We start from the raw sequence: 21,207 nt of genomic DNA, 5'->3' as shown, positions 1-21,207 counted from the left end.
ATATTCAAATTTCACCAATCGTTCCCCAACTGTTCTTTTAAAAAATTTTGTATGCAGTATGATGCATTCTTTTTGATGTGTCCTTCCAAATTCTGACAGATGCGTGGTCATGTAATCATGATTATAATCAAGATGTAATACAGTTACATCACTGCCACCCCCAAGTTCCTCCTGCGTCCTCAGCCCTTCCCACCACCCCCAAGTTCCTCCTGCATCCTCAGCCCTTCCCACCACCCCCAAGTTCCTCCTGCATCCTCAGCCCTTCCCACCCCCCCCAGCCTTGGCAACCACTGATCTGTCCTTAGAGTCCTGCCTTTACCAGAATGTCGTAGAGATGGAAACATGCATATGCATGTCTTGTTTCTTTCACTTGGCATTCTGACTTTGGAAATTGTTCACGTGACTGCATATTTCAGTAGTTTTATCCTTTTCACTGTTGAGTAGTAGGCTGTTGTACAGATGAACAACTGTCTGTCCGTTCTCCAGTTGAATGTTTATACTGTTGGTAATTTGCATTGGTATCAAGTGATTTTTACATTGGTGTAAAGGCGTTTGTGCGAACAGAGTTATAATTTCTCTTAAGAATGGGATCACTGGGTTGAATGGTAAGTGTATGTTAAACTTTGTGAGAAACTTCCAAGCTGTTTTCCTGATGGTGCCACCAGCGATGTGTGAGAGTTCCAGTTCTTCCACATACTCACAAGCTGTTGGTATTGTCCTTTTTCTTCTTTCTTTCTCTCTCTCTCTTTCTTGAAAATTTTGCCTTTCTAGTAGGTATGTGGTAGTATCTTACTGTGGTTTCACTTTTTGTTTCCCTAATGACTAATGATATTCAGCATTTTTTCCATGTTCTTGTTGAACATTTCTGTAGCTTCTTTGATGGAGTTCCCATATCTTTTGCTCATTTTTAGCATGTTTGTTTTCTTAATAATTTTCAATAGTTCTTTATATATTCTGAATACAAGCCTGTATCAGAAGTGTGATTTGCTAGTATTTTCTGCCTGCCAGTTTGTGGCTTCTCTTTTTTATTCCCAGGATAGTGTCTTTCAAAGTGCAGTTTGAAGTCCAGCATATGCATTTTTTTCCCTTTTATGGATTGCACTTCTGGTGTTGTATAGTCCTAGACAAGGCCACAAAGATTTTCTCTTATGTTTTCTTCTGTAAGTTATACAGATTTTTGTCTTAGAGTTTACAGGGTCCATATTGAGTTATTTTTGGTGTTAAGAGGTGAGGAATGGGTTGAGGTTTGATTGTTTCTCTCCACAGAGCGGTTCAATTTTTCTTTTCCCCCAGCACCATTTGTTGAAAAGACTATCTTTCATCACGGAAATGTCCTTGTACCTTTGTTGAAATCACTTGGCTTTATTTGTCTGAGTCTGTTCCTGGGTCCTGTGTTCTTTTCCCCTGATCTGTGTAGCTGTCCTTCACTGGTACTATACTGTCTTGATTACTGGAAGTTCACAGTGAGTCTTGAATCAGGTTGCGTAAGTCTTTCAACTTTGTTCTTTTTTCAAAATTATTTTGCCTATTGTAATTCCTTTGCCTTCCTATATAAATGTTAGAATCGTCTTGTTTATTTGTAAAAAACAAAAACAAAAGAAAAACTTCTGCTGAGATTTTGATTGGGATTAAATCTATAAGTCGACGAGATGACGTCAGAGTAATGGCGGGGTAGGAAGCGATACCGATAAATCTCCCCCAAAACTCAACAAGATCTTCAACCAGAAACAGAAAAACCTATACTTGGAGCTTCCAGATGCTTCGCAATACACCCAAAGGTATGATTGAGTGAAAAATTGGCTAAATATATAACCAAACCCCGAAGGAAAAAGGGAGTAAGAAATGCTCCGCCTTCCTCACTAACCTAAACAGGGCGGCTTTCTCTGGTAACTGTGAATATAGAAACTGAGGCGGGCAAAGGGGGTGAATAGATCCAGGCCGCCGCGGCACAAATGGCCGAACCAGGCTGTGGCACACAGATCCAAGCCGAGGAAAATCTGATCCTGTGGCAACCCGGGCAATACAAGCTAACACTCGCGCCAAACCCAAACAAAGAAAGACAAGCGGAGCGGCCATTTTACCCGGTCTCCTGGTCGGTGCGCAGTTAGTGGGCGAGAATTTCTTCCTAGGCCCCGAGAGTGGGTGCCCGTGTTGCCCCATGGAGAGGCAGGGTCAGAGGCCTTTCTGTGGGCCGAGGACAGAGTCTTTGGGCAGCCCCAGCGCCCTGGGAAAGCCACGCACGGGAGGGAGTGAGAACTACTTCCAACGGTGGAGATTTTCCGTGCTGGTGAGGGTTTCACTCAGAGGGAACCGCGGCCGGCCTCATATCCTGGTGTGCGCGCGCAGATAAGGAGTGAGCGATTCCTCCGAGTGCCTCCGCAGTGCGCGCCCGTGTTATCGCAGAGAGGGGCAGAGTCAGGGGCCTTTGTGTGGGCCAAAGCGGAATCTCGAGCCGCCCCAGCGCCTTGCAAAAGCCGCGCACGGGGACGGAGCGAGACTCAATTCCAACGCTGCAACTTTTCCCTGCGGTTGGGGGTTTCACTCAGAGCGTGAGACTGCTGGCTGGATATCCTGGTCGCAGACAGTGAGTGAGAGTTTCCTCCAAGCGCCCCCCAGAAGTGGGCGCCCGCTTGTGTTACCGGACAGAGTGGCAGAGCCAGTGGTCTTTGAGTGGGCGGAAAGCCCGCCTGATTATGCTAGCAGCTCTGACTGACTGAGCCTTACCCAGAGCCCTGTGCTGAGTGGAAATAGAGTGGGGAGTTGCCAGCTCTTTGAGCCTCTTACTATCCAGGCAGAGGCAGCAGCAACCCCATAGCTGGATTATCAGGCTACTAATTGAGGAAGGAAAGACTAGGAGAAAGGCTCCAGGAACACGGACTCTCTCACTGTCGGAGCCTATAAATGCTAATGAGCCTCGACTCCCACGAGACTAAAGCACAATACATGACATTGCCATAGAGACTTATCAACTGCAAACCTCTACCTGAGCGTGCCAAAGGGGCAGAACCCGGGGTACAGAGTCACCGACCAGGAAGAGGGAGAGAAAAGAAAAAGCAAGAAGATAACCTCTCAAAATCAAGAATAATCTGCAGACTTTATAACCTATCACATTTTATTATATTTGTTCGTTTGTTTCTCTTATCTTCATTCTTGATACTTTTTTTTCCTCCTCCAATTTGGCCGATTAACTCTCTACTGGTCTTACTCTCTCCTCTCCTTGAACTACACTACCCATAAGTGTTACATCTCCCATTATCTTTTCTCTTCTCTTCCTTTCTCTCTATGAGGGTTGCACTCCAAAACCCTTAACTCTCTCTCTCTCTCTCCTTTCTTTTTTCTTCTTTTAGTGGTTCCCTCTTTTTTTTCTCTCTCTCTCTTTCTTTTCTCCCTCTATATTAGTTTCTTCCTTTCTCCTTTACATCTCCTCTCATTCAAACCTCAATAACAAACAAATTATCTTATCTGGGACTCAAACCTATGTTTGTGGCATTTTGGGGGGTTTTTACTTCACCTTTTTAACTCACTAGCAGTGCTCCCATCCCTGGCTCTCCATATTATCTAGTTCTTGTTCCACTAAATACAATAGTAAGTTTTTAATTTGTCCCCCCATTTTTCCTTTTTTCCTCTTATTCCTCTCATCATAACTCTTAGACAACCAACACCTAAAAGCAAATCATTTTATTCTTGACCCAAATTTTTTCCTTATTTGCTTTTTGTGGGTCCATAGCTCTTTTTTTTTCTTTTTTATTTTTTTTTCCTTTTTTTTTTTTTCTTTTTTCTTTTTTGCCCCTTTATTACTTTTCCCCAATTCAGGCCCTCCATCACAGGCATTGTTTGTTATAACTCACAGTCCACCACAAGATTTTCTCAAGAAAGAGGGGAGAGGAGAGGAGAGGAAAAAAGGAGGGGGGGAATAATTTCCTTTTTTTAAAAATTTTTATTTTATTTTATTTTTCTTTATTTCATTATTAATTTTTTTAAAAAAAACAACTCTTTTCGATTTTTTATTTATTTTTATTTTTTTTAACTTTTTATTCTTTATTAAATCTCATTAATACTATCAACAAAACCACCCTCAGATGCCATTAAGGAAGAGAAAATCGAATATCATGGATACAAAAGAAAGAGAGGTAACACAGCTAGATGAGGAAAAATCTATGGAGAAAAAATTTAATATATTGGAAACCTTGGAGCTAAATGACAGAGAATTCAAGATAGAAATCCTAAAAATCCTCCGAGATATACAAGAAAACACAGAAAGGCAATATAGGGAGCTCAGAAAACAACTCAATGAACACAAAGAATATATGTCCAAGGAAATTGAAACTATAAAAACAAATCAAACAGAGATGAAAAACTCAATTCACGAGCTGAAAAACGAAGTAACAAGCTTAGCTAATAGAACAGGTCAGATAGAAGAGAGGATTAGTGAAATAGAAGACAAGCAACTTGAGGCACAACAGAGAGAAGAAGAAAGAGACTCAAAAATTAAAAAAAATGAGATAGCCCTACAAGAATTATCTGACTCCATCAAAAAGAATAACATAAGAATAATAGGTATATCAGAGGGAGAAGAGAGAGAAAATGGAATGGAGAACATACTCAAACAAATAATAGATGAGAACTTCCCAAGCCTGTGGAAAGAACTAAAGCCTCAAGTTCAAGAAGCAAACAGAACTCCAAGTTTTCTTAACCCCAACAAACCTACTCCAAGGCATATCATAATGAAATTGACACAAACCAACAGCAAAGAAAAAATTCTCAAGGCAGCCAGGGAAAAGAAGAATACAACATATAAAGGAAGGCCCATTAGATTATCATCAGATTTCTCAGCAGAAACTCTACAAGCTAGAAGAGAGTGGACCCCAATATTTAAAGTCCTGAAAGAGAGGAACTTTCAGCCACGAATACTATACCCATCAAAGCTATCCTTCAAATACGAAGGAGAAATAAAAACATTCACAGATACAGAAAAGATGAGGGAATTTATCATCAGAAAACCCCCACTCCAGGAATTACTAAAGGGGGTTCTCCAATCAGATACAAAGAACAAAAAAAAACAGAGCCACAAGTAAAAGCTCCAAGAAGAACACAATAAAACCAAATTTAAACTGTGACAACAACAAAAAGAAAGAGGGGGAGAAGATGGAGATTAACAGTAGCAAAGGACGATGGAGTGCAAAAGTACTCACAAAATAGTTCGCTACAATGAACAGGGTAGGGACCCTTTTCATTACTCAAAGGTAACCACCATTGAAAAAACCACCACAGAAGCACATGAGATAAAAAAGATAGCAACAGAGGAAAGATGTATGGAATACAACCAAATAAAAACAAAAGATAGAAAAACGAAAGAGAAGGATCAAACAAGACACAAAACTAACAGAAAGCAAGATATAAAATGGCAATAGGGAACTCACAAGTATCAATAATTACACTAAATGTAAACGGATTAAACTCACCAATAAAAAGGCACAGAGTAGCAGAATGGATTAAAAAAGAAAATCCAACTGTATGCTGCCTACAGGAAACTCATCTAAGTAACAAGGATAAAAACAAATTCAAAGTGAAAGGCTGGAAAACAATACTCCAAGCAAATAACATCCAAAAAAAAGCAGGTGTAGCAATACTCATATCGGATAATGCTGACTACAAGACAGGAAAAGTACTCAGAGACAAAAATGGCCATTTCATAATGGCTAAGGGGACACTGAATCAAGAAGACATAACAATTCTTAATATATATGCACCAAACCAAGGAGCACCAAAATATATAAGACAGCTACTTATTGATCTTAAAACAAAAACTGACAAAAATACAATCATACTTGGAGACCTCAATACACCGCTGACGGCTCTAGATCGGTCATCCAAACAGAGAATCAACAAAGACATAGTGGCCTTAAACAAAACACTAGAGCACCTGGATATGATAGACATCTACAGGACATTTCATCCCAAAGTGACTGAGTATACATTTTTCTCCAGTGTACATGGATCATTCTCAAGAATTGACCATATGTTGGGCCACAAAAACAACATCAGCAAATTCAGAAAAATTGAAGTTGTACCAAGCATATTTTCTGATCATAAAGCCTTGAAACTAGAATTCAACTGCAAAAAAGAGGAAAAAAATCCCACAAAAATGTGGAAACTAAACAACATACTTTTAAAAAATGAATGGGTCAAAGAAGAAATAAGTGCAGAGATCAAAAGATATATACAGACTAATGAAAATGACAATACGACATATCAGAATCTATGGGATGCAGCAAAAGCAGTGATAAGAGGGAAGTTCATATCGCTTCAGGCATATATGAACAAACAAGAGAGAGCCCAAGTGAACCACTTAACTTCCCACCTTAAGGAACTAGAAAAAGAAGAACAAAGACAACCCAAAACCAGCCGAAGAAAGGAGATAATAAAAATCAGAGCAGAAATAAATGAATTAGAGAACAGAAAAACTATAGAAAAAATTAATAGAACAAGGAGCTGGTTCTTTGAAAAGATCAACAAAATTGACAAACCCTTGGCAAGACTTACCAAGGAAAAAAGAGAAAGAACTCATATAAACAAAATCCAAAATGAAAGAGGAGAAATCACCACGGACACTGTAGATATACAAAGAATTATTGTAGAATACTATGAAAAACTTTATGCCACTAAATTCAACAACCTAGAAGAAATGGATAAATTCCTAGAAAAATACAACCTTCCTAGACTGAGTCAAGAAGAAGCAGAAAGCCTAAACAGACCTATCAGTAGAGAAGAAATAGAAAAAACCATTAAAAACCTCCCCAAAAATAAAAGTCCAGGCCCTGACGGCTATACCAGCGAATTTTATCAAACATTCAAAGAAGACTTGGTTCCTATTCTACTCAAAGTCTTCCAAAAAATTGAAGAAGAAGCAATACTTCCAAACACATTTTATGAGGCCAACATAACCCTCATACCAAAACCAGGCAAGGATGGCACAAAAAAAGAAAACTACAGACCAATATCTCTAATGAATACAGATGCTAAAATACTAAACAAAATACTAGCAAATCGAATACAACAACATATTAAAAAAATAATACATCATGATCAAGTGGGATTCATCCCAGAATCTCAAGGATGGTTCAACATACGTAAAACGGTTAACGTAATACACCATATCAACAAAACAAAGAACAAAAACCACATGATCTTATCAATAGATGCAGAAAAGGCTTTCGATAAAATACAACACAATTTTATGTTTAAGACTCTCAACAAAATGGGTATAGAAGGAAAATATCTCAACATGATAAAGGCCATATATGATAAACCATCAGCTAACATCATATTAAATGGCACTAAACTGAAGGCTTTCCCCCTTAAATCAGGAACAAGACAGGGTTGTCCACTCTCTCCACTCTTATTTAATGTGGTACTAGAGGTTCTAGCCAGAGCAATCAGACAAGACAAAGAAATAAAAGGCATCCATATCGGAAAAGAAGAAGTAAAGGTATCACTTTTTGCAGATGATATGATCCTATACATCGAAAACCCCAAAGAATCCACAAAAAGACTACTAGAAACAATAAGCCAATACAGTAAGGTCGCAGGATACAAAATTAACATACAGAAGTCAATAGCCTTTCTATATGCCAACAATGAAACAACTGAGAAGGAACTCAAAAGAATAATCCCCTTCACGATTGCAACAAAAAAAATAAAATACTTAGGAATAAACATAACAAAGAATGTAAAGGACTTATATAATGAAAACTATAAACCATTGTTAAGGGAAATCGAAAAAGATATAATGAGATGGAAGAATATACCTTGTTCTTGGCTAGGAAGAATAAATATAATCAAGATGGCTATATTACCCAAAGCAATATACAAATTTAATGCAATTCCCATCAAACTTCCAATGACGTTTTTTAAAGAAATAGAGCAAAAAATCATCAGATTTATATGGAACTATAAAAAACCCCGAATAGCCAAAGCAATCCTAAAGAAAAAGAATGAAGCTGGGGGCATAACAATACCTGACTTCAAACTCTATTATAGGGCCACGACAATCAAAACAGCATGGTATTGGCAGAAAAATAGACACTCAGACCAATGGAACAGAATAGAAAGTCCAGAAATAAAACCACATATATATAGTCAAATAATTTTTGATAAAGGGGCCAACAACACACAATGGAGAAAAGAAAGCCTCTTCAATAAATGGTGCTGGGAAAACTGGAAAGCCACATGCAAAAGAATGAAACTGGACTACAGTCTCTCTCCCTGTACAAAAATTAACTCAAAATGGATCAAAGATCTAAACATAAGACCTGAAACAATTAAGTACATAGAAGAAGACATAGGTACTCAACTCATGGACCTGGGTTTTAAAGAGCATTTTATGAATTTGACTCCAATGGCAAGAGAAGTGAAGGCAAAAATTAATGAATGGGACTACATCAGACTAAGAAGTTTTTGCTCAGCAAGAGAAACTGATAACAAAATAAACAGAAAGCCAACTAAATGGGAAATGATATTTTCAAACAACAGCTCAGATAAGGGCCTAATATCCAAAATATACAAAGAACTCATAAAACTCAACAACAAACAAACAAACAATCCAATAAAAAAATGGGAAGAGGATATGAATAGACACTTCTCCCAGGAAGAAATACAAATGGCCAACAGATATATGAAAAGATGCTCATCTTCTTTAGCTATTAGAGAAATGCAAATCAAAACGGCAATGAGATACCACCTCACACCTGTTCGATTAGCTGTTATTAGCAAGTCAGGTAATAGCAAATGTTGGAGAGGCTGTGGAGAAAAAGGAACCCTCATACACTGTTGGTGGGAATGTAAAGTAGTACAACCATTATGGAAGAAAGTATGGTGGTTCCTCAAAAAACTGAAAATAGAACTACCTTATGACCCAGCAATCCCTCTACTGGGTATATATCCCCAAAACTCAGAAACATTGATACGTAAAGACACATGCAGCCCCATGTTTATTGCAGCATTGTTCACAGTGGCCAGGACATGGAAACAACCAAAAAGCCCATCAATAGATGACTGGATAAAGAAGATGTGGCACATATACACTATGGAATACTACTCAGCCATAAGAAATGATGACATCGGAACATTTACAGCAAAATGGTGGGATCTTGATAACATGATACGAAGCGAAATAAGTAAATCAGAAAAAACCAGGAACTGTATTATTCCATACGTAGGTGGGACATAATAATGAAACTAAGAGACATTGACAAGAGTGTGGTGGTTACGGGGGGGAGGGGGGAATGGGAGAGGGATAGGGGGTGGGGAGGGGCACAAAGAAAACAAGATAGAAGGTGACAGAGGACAATCTGACTTTGGGTGGTGGGTATGCAACATAATTGAACGACAAGATAACCTGGACTTGTTATCTTTGAATATATGTATCCTGATTTATTGATGTCACCCCATTAAAAAAATAAAATTATGAAAAAAAACAAAAAACAAAAAACAAAAAACAACAACAACAAAAAAATCTATAAGTCAATTTAGGGAGAATGACTATCTCAATGATAGTGAATCTTCTAATCCATAGACACAACGTATTTACTTATTTAGGTGTTCTTTGATTTCTTTCATTAGTGTTTATAGGTTTTTAGCACTTTTACAATCTATTTTGTTAAGATTTATACCAAAGTATTTTATGGCTTTTGATGTTATTATGAATGGCACTGCTTTTTAAATTTTTGATTTCCAGCTGTTTATTGCTAGTATATAACACAGAGGTGACTTTTAAAATACTGAACTTGTATCCTGTGAGTTGGCCAAGCTCACTTATTACTTCTAGGAGCTTTTCTGTAGGTTCTTTGGGATTTTCTATATAGCAGCGATCTCTTCTGCAAGTAGGATGGTTTTATTTCTCCCTTTCTAATTTCTGTGCCCTTTATTTCTTTTTCTTGCCTTACTTTATTGGCTAGCACTTCCAGTTAATTGTTAAAGATGAGTGGTGTGGGTGACCTCTTTACTTAATCCTAATCTTAGGGAGAAAGCTTTCTGTCCTTCACCATTAAGTACGATCTTATCTGTAGGTTTTTTTAGGTGTCTTTCATCAGCTTAAGGAAATTCCCTTCTATCCCTAGTTGTTGAGAATTTTTATTATAAATACACACTAAATGTTGTCCAATGCTTTCTTTGTATCTATTGAGATGGTCATGTGGTTTTGAATTAACATTGATTTAAAAATGTTGAGTCAGCCTTACATTTCTGGGATTAAGTCCCACTTAGTTGATATATCTCATTCTTTTTATATATTGGTGAGTTTGCTAATATTTTATTGAGAATTGTAAAATATCTGTATGTTCATGAGATATTTTGGTTTGTAGTTTTCTTTTTTGGTAATACCTTTGATTTTGGTGTCAAGGTAATGCTGCCCTCACAGCATGAGTTGGGGTGTGTCCTCTCCTCTTCTGCTTTCTGGAAGAGATTATATTTATATAATCAATATCATGTCTTTTTTTCTTTTTTTGATGTTTGGTAGACTTTCCCAATAAAGCTATTGGGGCCTGAAGTTTTCTTTGTTGGAAGGTTTTTAACTAAAAATTCTATCTGTTTTAATAGTTATAGAGCTCTTCAGGTTATATATTTCTTCTTGAGTGAACTTGGGTAGATTATGTCTTTGAAGGAATTTGTCCATTTCACCTAAGTTGTCAGATTGATAGGCAAAAAACTATTCTTTTCATGTCTGTAGAGTCAAAGTAATGTCACCTCATTCTGAAATCAATCCCTTTGTGCCTTGTCTCTTTCTTTCTTAGTCTGCCTAGAGGTTTATCAATTTATTGATCTTTTCAAAGAAAACAGCTTTGCTTTTATTGACTTTTCTCTGTTAGTTTCCTGTTTTTAGTTTTGGTTACTTTGCTCCTTATTATTCTCATCCTCTGCTTGCTTTGGGTTTACTCTGGTGTTTTTCTACTTTTTTAGGGTGGAAGCCTAGATGATTGATTTGAAACATTTCTTCTTTTTCTAATATAAACATTTAATGCTATCCATTTCCTCTGAGCACTGCTTTGGCTGCATTTCACACTTATGATAGGTTGTATTTTTTTTTTTCATTCAGTTCAGATTATTTCCTAATATTTTCTTTGACTCCTGTGCTAATATTTAGACTTACATTAATTTCCCAATATTTGAGAGTTTCCCAGATACCATTCAGCTTTTGATTTCTAGTGTAATACCTTTAGGATCAGGAAACAAACTTTTACAGGATTCCAATTCTAAATTTGTCTACATTTGTTTTGTGGCTTATCATATGGCCTGTCTTTATGAGAATTTCATGTGTTTTTGAAATGAATGTATATTCTGCTATTATCTGATGAAGTGTTCTATAAATAACAGTTAAGAAATTGGCAAAGATATGGAATTTCTAAACCATCAACTTGATGCGTCTACTTTTTCTATCGATTTCTGAAAAAGGCATTGAAGCCTATATGCAGAATGGTAGAATTTTCTTTTTTTTTAATTTTTAAAAAAAATTTTATTTATTCATTTTAGAGAGGTGAGAAGGAGAGAGCAACAGAAAGGGAGAGAGAGAAGGGGGAGGAGCAGGAAGCATCAACTCCCATATGTGCCTTGACCAGGTAAGCCTGGGGTTTTGAACCGGCGACCTCAGCATTCCTGGTGGATGCTTTATCCACGGTGCCACCACAGGTCAGGCTGGTAGAGTTTTCTATATAGTTCTCTTTGCAGGAAGTTTTGAATATCTGTTGTCAGAGGTGTATGTATTTAGGGTCGTTTGTCCTTTTGGTAATGTACCCTATTGTCATTGTGCAGTGTCTGTCTTTATTCCTGGTAAGGGTCCTTGTTCTAGAGCCTACTTTTTCCCATATCAAGGTAGCTGCTCCAGCTGTCATTTGATTCACTTTTGTATGGTGTATCTTTCCCCCCTCTTATACTTTTAACTAATCTTTGTCATTGTTATTTAGAGTGGACTTGTAAACAGCCCAAAGTTAGGTCTTTCTGTTGTTATTGCAGTCTGAGGCTCTCTGCCTTTCACGTGGTGTGTCTTGGGACATTTTATTGTAATATGGCTGTTGATATGGTTGGAGATTGGTCTACTCCTTTTGTCTCCTCCATTTGTTCTCTTGTTCGTTCTATTGTCTTTCCTGCCTTGTTTTAGATTATTTGAAGTTTTTTTGGTATTCCATTTTAATTTATCTATTGAGTAACATTGTTCTTTTTGGTAGTTATTTATTTATTTGTTTGTTTTATAATCCAGGATCAGAAAACATATAAGGTCTACCGGAAAGTTCTGTCCGTTTCTATCACAACAAGTTTCGACACGTAAGCACATGTTTATTTGGCGCATGTATGCCTCTCTACTTTTATCACTTAATGTATACATACTGACGTAGCAAATTAACTAAAACAAAGTTGATTCACGTTAGTCTTATGTGTGAAGCGATAGTGTACCCATGGCTACTGATAAAGTTCATTTACACCACTGTAATTTTTACGAATTTCAACAAGGAAGAAATGCTACAGAAGCATGTTTGTCACATCCACCATATTCCCCGGACTTAGCACCCTCCGACTATCACTTGTTTTTGTCCTTACAAAATTTTTTGAAGGGCAAAAAATTCAAAAATGAAGATATCAAACAAGCACTGGTTCAATTTTTTGCATCAAAAGATAAAACATTTTTCGCCCTGGCCGGTTGGCTCAGCGGTAGAGCGTTGGCCTGGTGTGCAGAGGACCGGGTTCGATTCCCGGCCAGGGCACATAGGAGAAGCGCCCATTTGCTTCTCTACCCCCCCTCCTTCCTCTCTGTCTCTCTCTTCCCCTCCCACAGCCAAGGCTCCATTGGAGCAAAGATGGCCCGGGCGCTGGGGATGGCTCCTTGGCCTCTGCCCCAGGCGCTAGAGTGGCTCTGGTCGCGGCAGAGTGACGCCCCCTGGTGGGCGTGCCGGGTGGATCCCAGTCGGGCGCATGTGGGAGTCTGTCTGACTGTCTCTCCCCATTTCCAGCTTCAGAAAAATACAAAAAAAAAAAAAAAAGATAAAACATTTTTCAAAAATGGGACATACAAATTGCCCTCATGCTGGCAAGAAATCATTAATAATAACGGCAATTATATTATTTAATAAAATTTATTGACGGTAAGAAAAATTTGTATTTTGTTTTATTACTAAAACGGACAGAACTTTCCGGTAGATCTTATACATTGTGTTGGTGGCCACGTCCTTTACCTTTGAATACGTCCTTACCATTGTCTTGTTTTGTAACTGCTGATGTCTTTGTGGAGCAGGGGCCAGTGTGGGAGAGGCTCCTGATGACTTCCGTGTTGCCAAATCCAATGGTTAGCTCCTTTGTCCTCCATCTTCATTTCTCTGCACATTCGATTTGTCTCAAACTACTTCCTCTGCTTGGCCTCTGAGACATGACTCCCTGTGGTTTCCCTTCTACCTCCCTGGCCTGTCCCTCTCATCCTTTTTTACTGGTTTCTTCTCAGGGCCCAGTCTCTAGCCCTTAAAGTGCCCTCATGCACCAGTCTGCATCTACACTGAGTCCCCTCCTGATCCCACCCTTCCCCAGAACTTGCAATTCCATCCATTTAGTGACTTCCAATTCTATCTCCAGCTCAGACATCTATAAACTCTGCCTTTAGATATCTTCATGTGTGTCTACTATTCATCACAAACTTTTTATCATGTCCAATATAACATTCCTCCCTACCCCAGATCTATTCCTTATATAGTCTAATTTGTCTCAGTAAATGGATATTCCATTCCAGCCTTTCAGGCTGAAATCTTAATGTCTTCCTTTATTCTTCTCCCTGCTTCACACTTAGTATATCAGTCTTTCTTGACTGTACCCCGATTCTGATCACTTCTCTTCCTTTCTGCTGCTACCACGCCATGTAGGTCACTGTCATCTATGTTTATCTCCTGCTTCTCCTCTGGCCCTCTGCAGTTTATTCTAAGCTCAATACAAAGGTCTGCAAGGCCCGTGGGAATCTTCAACACCCTTCTCCCCACGCATCATATCCTGCTGTCTTGGCTTCCTGGCTGTTACTAGAATATGTCTAGCCATTTCTTCCTCAGGGCCTTTGCACTTGCTATTCCTTTGGCTTGGAATGCTTTACCAGGTGATCACATGCCTTATTCCCTCACTCCATTCAGTTCTCTACTCAAATGTTACCTTCCAGAGAGGCCTTTTCTGACATGCGTCCATGCCTCTCATGCTCCCTGTCCCTCATACCACACTTTATTTTTCTTTGTTGCAACAGTGCCCCCTGGGATGGATACATCTGACCTGGTGCTTACTGACAGTCCTCTCAGTAGACTGTAAGCCCCGGGAGGGCAGGAACCGTGGGTGCTCAGTGGGTGTTTGTAGACTAGATGGCTCGGTAAGATGCTTTTGAACATGTAGATTTTATCTCTGTCCTTGGAGCTGGCTGCTTGGGGCCATTCAGACTTTCTTCCTACAGTGTTGGTCCCAGAAAGGAGTGGCCCCCAGGCTCCCGCCCTCAGGCCCCCAGGCTGGGTCAGTTGGTTCACCATCCTGGAGTCCCTCTCAATGGTCATCTTGACTATTGACAGCCATAGTGGACATCGCCCTGCTGGCAGCTCCTGTGGTTCCAAATGCCAGGGCCACGGAAGCATCCATCAGCCACCCCACTCTTGTTCAGAGAGGTCAGTGGCAGAGCCAGAGTCCCAAATGTGACCCAGGTGCCCGGTCCTCCCTGACCCCCGGGTGTCGCAATGTGAGGGATTTATCACTCAGCCAGCCAGTGGGTGACGGGGACACGGGTGGCTCAGCTCCACCCCTCTCCTCCTGTGTGCTCTCCTCCATCTGATGTTAGAGCTGATTCAAGGCAGTGGCGGCCTGATCGGTGCCCCAAGGCCGGTGACGGAGGGGAGCCGCTGGTCAGGGCCAGGAAGTAGCAGCTGCTGTCCAGAGATGGAGACAGAGCAGCTAGCTGGGAGCCATGGCCTATGGGCTGCACAGCTTATCTGGATGTCTCTTGTACATGGGACGCCCACGTGCATCCTGGTCACTGAGTCGGCTGTGCACGCGGCTGTTTGTATTCTGCAAGGTCACTTTGAAAATCTTTTATTTGCCCCCATACACCTGGGTTTTTCCTTTAAAACTCCTTTACCTAATATAAAAGTCATTCTTTCTAGGGTGTAGTTGTGAGAGTTTTGGCAAACACTTCCAGTTGTGTGCCCACCTCCACAGGCAGGACATAGTGGGGTTCTAGCATCACCCCACATTCCGCCCTGACCCCAGGGGTCAACCCCTCTCCCCATCTGCTGCTGCTGGCAGCCACTGATCTGTCTTCTGTCCGTACGTTTCTAGAATGTCATAGGAATAGAGCCACCCAGTCTCCAGCCTTTTGAGTCTGGCTGCTTCTGCTCTGCTGAATGCATCTGGGAGTTACTCATGTGATTCCCTTACTCGATTTTTTTTTTATTGCCGCATGTTATTCCACTGAATGGAGATTTGTGTATCCACCCCCCTGTTGGAGGATTTTTAGGTTGTTCCTAGTTTCCGGTGATTATGAATAAAGCCACTATAAACGTGTACATAAAGGTTTTTGTGTGGACATAACTTTTCATTGTTTCTTGGACAGATCCCTCGGAGTAGAGAAACCAGGTGGTATGGTAGGTGTCTATTTAACTTTCCGAGAAGCTGCCAAACTGCTTCCAAAGTGGCTGTGCTCGTTTCAGCCCTCCACCGTGGGAGGTGTCCAGTTCCTCCAGCTCCTCGTAGGCACTGGGCCCAGTCGGCCTTTAAGTACGGCCTTTATCTGCCTCTGGGGTATTCTCGTAGGTGTATGTCTCGTAGGTGTCTCCGTATGGCTTTAATTTTCATCTTCCTGACAGCTAATGATGTTGAGCATCTTCCGTGGGTTTCTTGTCAGATATCTTCTTTTCTGAATGTGTTTAAATCTTTTGCCCATTAACAACAAATGGGGTTGTTGTTCTCATTATTGGGCTTTGTGAGTTCTTTTTGGATACAAGGTCTTTATCAGATAGATGATTTGTACACATTGTCTCCTAGTCAGTGGCTCATCTTTCCATTCTCTTAACAGGATCTTTTGAAGAGTGAAGGTTCTCAAGTTTGCTGAACTCCAGCCCATCAATTTGTTCTCTTATGTATCAGGCTATTGATGTTGCATCTAAGAAAACTTTCCCTTACCTAAGGTTATAATGATTTTCTCTGTTTTTTTTTTTTAAAGTTTCATAGTTTTAAGCTTAACAAACAGTCCATTTTGACTTAATTATTTATAAGGGGTGACATATTCTATCCATTCAAGTTGATTTTTTTTTTCATATGGATATCCAGGTGTTCCCTACTATTGGTTGTAACAACTGTTCTTCCCCCATCTCGTTGTTTTAGCACCTTGTCAAAGATCGGGTGACCTTTCTCGGGTGGGTCGATTTCTCCGTAGATCTATGTGACTCTCTTGTCACCAATACCGTAGTTTTCCAGGAAGCCTGGAAATCGGGGAGCGGCCGCACCTACTTTTTCAGCGTGGAGGTTATTATGCTCCCCGCGTTGCAGATGAGGACACTGACCAGAATCGCGGTGAGATGCCTCGCGCACAGCCTCCCTTATGTAAGTTAGCTGCTCAGCTCAGACTCAAAACCTGTATCTTCTCCTCCCTCGCCCGATGATCAGAGTCTGGCCCCCCGGAGCTGGATTTGGGTTTAACTCTCAACTCTGCTTTTATTAGTTGTGTGGCCCTGGGAAAGTAATGTGAATGCCCCCCCACCCCCGCCTCAGTTTTCCCACCTGTACAATGAGGGTGACAGTGGTACCTGCTTTGTATTGTAGATTGCGGTGAGGATTAAATGAGTATCAGATCAGAACGTACGGGGTTGCTGATATTTGACCATTTGCGAGTGACAAACGGCAGTTTTACGTAGTTCAGCCAGACAGGCAAACTGTTCCTCCTCGTGCTAGTGAGAGGGTGTGTGCTTCAGCAGCGGTAGCGACAGCTGTTGTCGTTGTCCTTGGACTGCTCATGTTGCTGTTGCTACTCCGCTATTATTGTTGAGTGCGGTGGCCCCTGAGGCTGATGGTTAGTGTTCCATGTGTCCTTGACTCCGTCAGCCAGCCACCACCAAGTACTTCCTGGGTGACAAACTTCTTGTTGAATCTACAAAGAGGAATAGGGCCCGACCTCTGCTGCTGTAGAGCAGGAGTGCCCACCTGGTGTCACAAACACGTGTTCTCAGCCAGGCCCTTAGGTGGGCCTTGTTAGGATGATTGGGAGATTGGGATGGGAAGAACATCCTGGGTGCAGGTGACAGCTTGTGCAAAGGCTTGGGAAGAGGGAACGGACGGGCTTCTGTGGAACCTGTGGTTTGACTCCGAATGGAGAGTGGGAGCAGCCTATGGTGGCCCAGAATAGGTTCACGGAGAACCCCCTCCTTTCTGTCCGCAGGTGGCCCTAGTTTGCCAAACGCCCTCGAGGAGCCAAGTTAAGACGCCTCCCACCTGCTCCTCTGCCTCTGCCTCTGCCATGACCACGGCAACCATCGTCATCGACCACGGGTCTGGCTATGTGAAGTCTGGCTTCTCTGGCTGGAACGAACCCCAGATGGTTGTCCCGAGCATCGTGAACTACAGCCCGTGCAGGGAGAACCCCGGCCCCAGCTATGCCCGGCGCCGCCTGGGTCTCGGCATCGACCTTTACCACCCGGACACCTACAGCTACCCCGTCCAGCGTGGCCGTGTCCTCAACTGGGAAGGCGTGGAGTGCCTCTGGTCCTTTGTCCTGGAGAAACACAGACAGCGACATGAGGACTGCTCTGTGTTGGTCACAGAGTCCCCGCTGAGGGAGCCTGCGGACCGGAAGAAGACCCTGGAGGTAAGGCCTCAGGGCTGCTCTCACTGGGGAGCCGGGAGCAGCGGGCACTTTGTGTCCAGACATGATTGGCCACAGGATGTCTGTCTTCTTTCCTAATCGTCTGCCCCACGGACGTTGCCTGAGTAACTCATGTGTGCCCAGCACTGGGCACCAGGGACTCTTGGAGACGCCTCCCACAGATAGAGACCCAGCAGGTAGAATGCTCCAGAAAGGGCATTACTGGGAGACACAGGATATTTGGTCACATTCACAGATCACATACCGGCTGTCTAAGAGCTTATCTTTCAGGGGAATAATTGACCATGAATAAGTTAACAGAAAAGAATTCCAGGTGATCAGTTCTAGAAACAAAATAAAGTGGGGTGGTTGCTGATCGGTGAGGATCGGGGGAACCCCTTTGAAGAGGGTGGTCAGGGAGGGCTTCTCTGAGGAGGAGATGTCAGCTGGTGAGGCTGGAGCCCAGCACATGAGGGAGAGAGGCAAAAGAGAGACAGAAAGGTGAGGTTGGCAGGGGCCAGAGCTCATAAGCTGTGGGAAGCGCTTGGGTTTTATTTTAAATCAAGGATGGACAAACAACAGTTGGTGGGCCAAATCTGGCCCAGCATCTGTTTTTATAAATAAAGTTTTATTGGAAAATGGCCACACCCACTCATTTACATATCTGTGGCTACTTATGCTACAACAGCAGGGTTGAGTAGTTGCATCAGACACTGTGGAGCCCATAAAATATTTACTATTGTAAGTTTGCTAGATAAAATGTGCGCTGCCCTGTTAGATTAGCAGTTCAGATGAACCATGATTGATGGTTTAGCATAATAAAGTATGTCCCAAATATTGCACTGGCCATACTTAAACCGAATCATTGTTATGGGGGACAACATACTGATTATGGGAATGGAGGGAGCTTTCTTCCACCGAGGGGAGAAGATGGCTCTGTGGGCCCGAAAAGGTGGGTGGGTGGCCTGTTGGAACCTGTCTGCATCTATAGCATCAGGAACTTGGGGTGCACCCAGAGCCAGGGAACTGGGGAGATGTGTAAGTGCTCCATAAGATCGAGGGGATGATAGGCAGGAGGAGAAAATCAGCCTAGGGACTTTGGCAAACCCCAAAGTTCTGGCTGGGCATTTGGAAAATCTTTATTGAAACAACAACAAGAAACAAGTCCTCCCCTACCAGGAGGCGGGGGTATTTCCTTTCTTTATGCCCCCAGTTTTTGAGAGGCAGTGTCATGAAATATGCTGCATCTGTTTCTTTTCTAATCTCTCCCTCCGTCTTCTAAGGAAATGGTTCAGGCTTCACCTCCACCCCTTGGCCATGGCCCCCCCCCACTCCCTCCCCCATTGCTGCCATAACCCAGCGTCTCACCACCATTTCTGGCAGCCTGTCGGCTCTCCCCACCCCTCCACCAAAATAGTCTCCTGAAAGGCTTTCAGCAAGCTCCTGACGGCAAATCTGACTCTTTCTAACCCTCTAGAGTTCCTCCCTTGTTACCACAGCAGGAGCTCCAGGGCCCTGGGCCCCGCATTCTGGGGGCAGTCCACAAGTCCCTTAGGACACACATATGTGCTGACTTCAATTTTGAGAGCTGGGCCTAGCGTGGTGGTAGGTGAAACAGAAATGGATCGGGCCCTTTGTTCAAGGAAAGTACCCTGTGTGTCTGTCTTCTCCCTTCTTGCAGGTTATGTTTGAGTCGCTGTGTGTCCCGTCCCTGCTCCTAGCTGACCAGCTGGAGATGTCCCTGTATGCCTCTGGCCTCCTGACCGGCGTGGTGCTTGATTCTGGGCATGGCCTGACCCGAGTGCAGCCTTTCTACCTGGGCCGCCCCTTACAGCCCAGCTGCAAGGCGCTGGAGTTCGCCGGCCAGGATCTTGCTACCTATATATGCAAGAGCCTCTTTATGGAAGAGGGCAGCCCAAACCGGCTGTTTCGGATGGATACGGTCAACACCATTCAGATGAGCAAGTGCTACGTGCCGCAGAATCTGGGGGAGGCGCTGGACCTCCGCCAGCGGAATGGCTCGGATGAGAGTAACACCTTTCGGCTCCCGGACGGCACCTCCGTGGAGCTGACCCCCATGCAGCGGGTGGCCCCCGAGATGTTCTTCAGCCCCCAGGTGTTCGACATGCAAGGGCCCAGCCTCTCCCAGGCCGTCGTGGATTCCATCAAGGCCTGCGAAGCCCCCCTGCAGCCCCTGCTCACCTCCCATGTGATGGCCTGTGGGGGGAACACCCTCTACCCGGGCTTCACCAAGCGCCTGTACAAGGAGTTGGTCATAGATCATTTCTCCAGTGCTAACTCTACCGTGTGGGTAGGTTCCAAAAGAAACTTTAGCGTCTGGCTGGGAGCATCTGTTGTGGCTCATCTGTCTAGTTACAAATCTGAGTGGATGAGCAAGGAGGAGTATGACGAGAGATAGAGGCTGTGAGCTGTTGGGTGGTGCGGGGTTCGGGGGGAACCCGGCTCTCACCAGATGGGCATGGGTGGATTAATTTCAGTGGAAGGGTCTGGGCAGGGATGGCCTTAGCTGGCATTGGGATTCTGATGAGCTCACTCACGAGGGATTTTTAAAGTTCTGAGGTTTTATCTTGTTTCAAGAATGGGATTCAACCCCTGGAACAGCAGGGTGTCACCCCTGGAATCCCTGTAGGGGTCCGTTTTTTCCAGGGGCGGTCGTTATTAGGGCGAGAGCAGTGTCATTGTTCACTGACGTCTCCGTCTCCCGTGGGTTGTCCATTCTTCTGTTGGAGTTGGTTTTAACTGGGGTAAGATAATTATTTTTGAGTAGGGGGGAGGGAAGGCAGGGCTGGGAGAGTTGTAGCTTTTAGTCCTCCACACCCTGGCCTGGGAGGAGTGCCCTTCCTGCATGGCCAGGGTCTTGTTTTATAATATGCAAATAAACTACTTGTTCAGAACCAGTGCTGGCTTCTGTGATGAATGGGGACAGAGTGGGCTGTCCCTTGGGGAGAGCTAGGGAGGGTATGTGAGGATCAGGGTGGGCCAGGGCAGCCATTGAGGACCCCGGGGCCCATGGACAGCATTGGCCACTGAGTGGAACGGGTAAGGCCTGCAGCCTCCCCTTCTTCCCCTTCCACATTCTCCTCCATTCATCCCAGGTGTTCCAATATTCTGCTGAAGTCTGAGTTCCTATCGGTGTAACAGTTGGTAAACAGTTGAGAACCTACTCTGTGCCAGGTACTATGGCTAGGAATTGGGGACATGGACAAGAAAAAGATGCATGAGGTCTCTGGTGTCCGGGAGATCACCGTCTACTGTGGGGACATAGACATAAATGTCTTTTTGATGACAAAGAATGAAACAAATCAAATGTAACAAAGCCCTGTGATTTGGGGTTT

General features: G+C 42.8%; 1 protein-coding gene across 6 annotated transcripts in view; it reads left to right on the top strand.

Moving 5' to 3' along the window:
• ACTL8 (actin like 8) overlaps positions 1-20,636 on the top strand; it is a 93,029-nt gene extending 72,393 nt beyond the window's left edge. For 3 of the 6 annotated variants that reach the window (XM_066265156.1, XM_066265157.1, XM_066265162.1), the window contains 3 exons: positions 16,378-16,596; positions 17,429-17,854; positions 19,533-20,636. In XM_066265156.1, coding sequence (XP_066121253.1) covers positions 16,378-16,596; positions 17,429-17,854; positions 19,533-20,270 — 1,383 coding nt within the window. In that variant the 3' untranslated portion in view covers positions 20,271-20,636. The remainder of the gene's footprint in view (positions 1-16,377; positions 16,597-17,428; positions 17,855-19,532) is intronic. The other 3 variants (XM_066265158.1, XM_066265160.1, XM_066265161.1) reach the window with 1 other exon arrangement.
• The last annotated feature ends 571 nt before the right edge of the window (positions 20,637-21,207 follow it).

Source organism: Saccopteryx bilineata, chromosome 3 (assembly GCF_036850765.1).
Source record: "Saccopteryx bilineata isolate mSacBil1 chromosome 3, mSacBil1_pri_phased_curated, whole genome shotgun sequence".
NCBI lineage: Eukaryota > Metazoa > Chordata > Mammalia > Chiroptera > Emballonuridae > Saccopteryx > Saccopteryx bilineata.
This window is presented reverse-complemented; position numbering and strand designations above follow the sequence as displayed.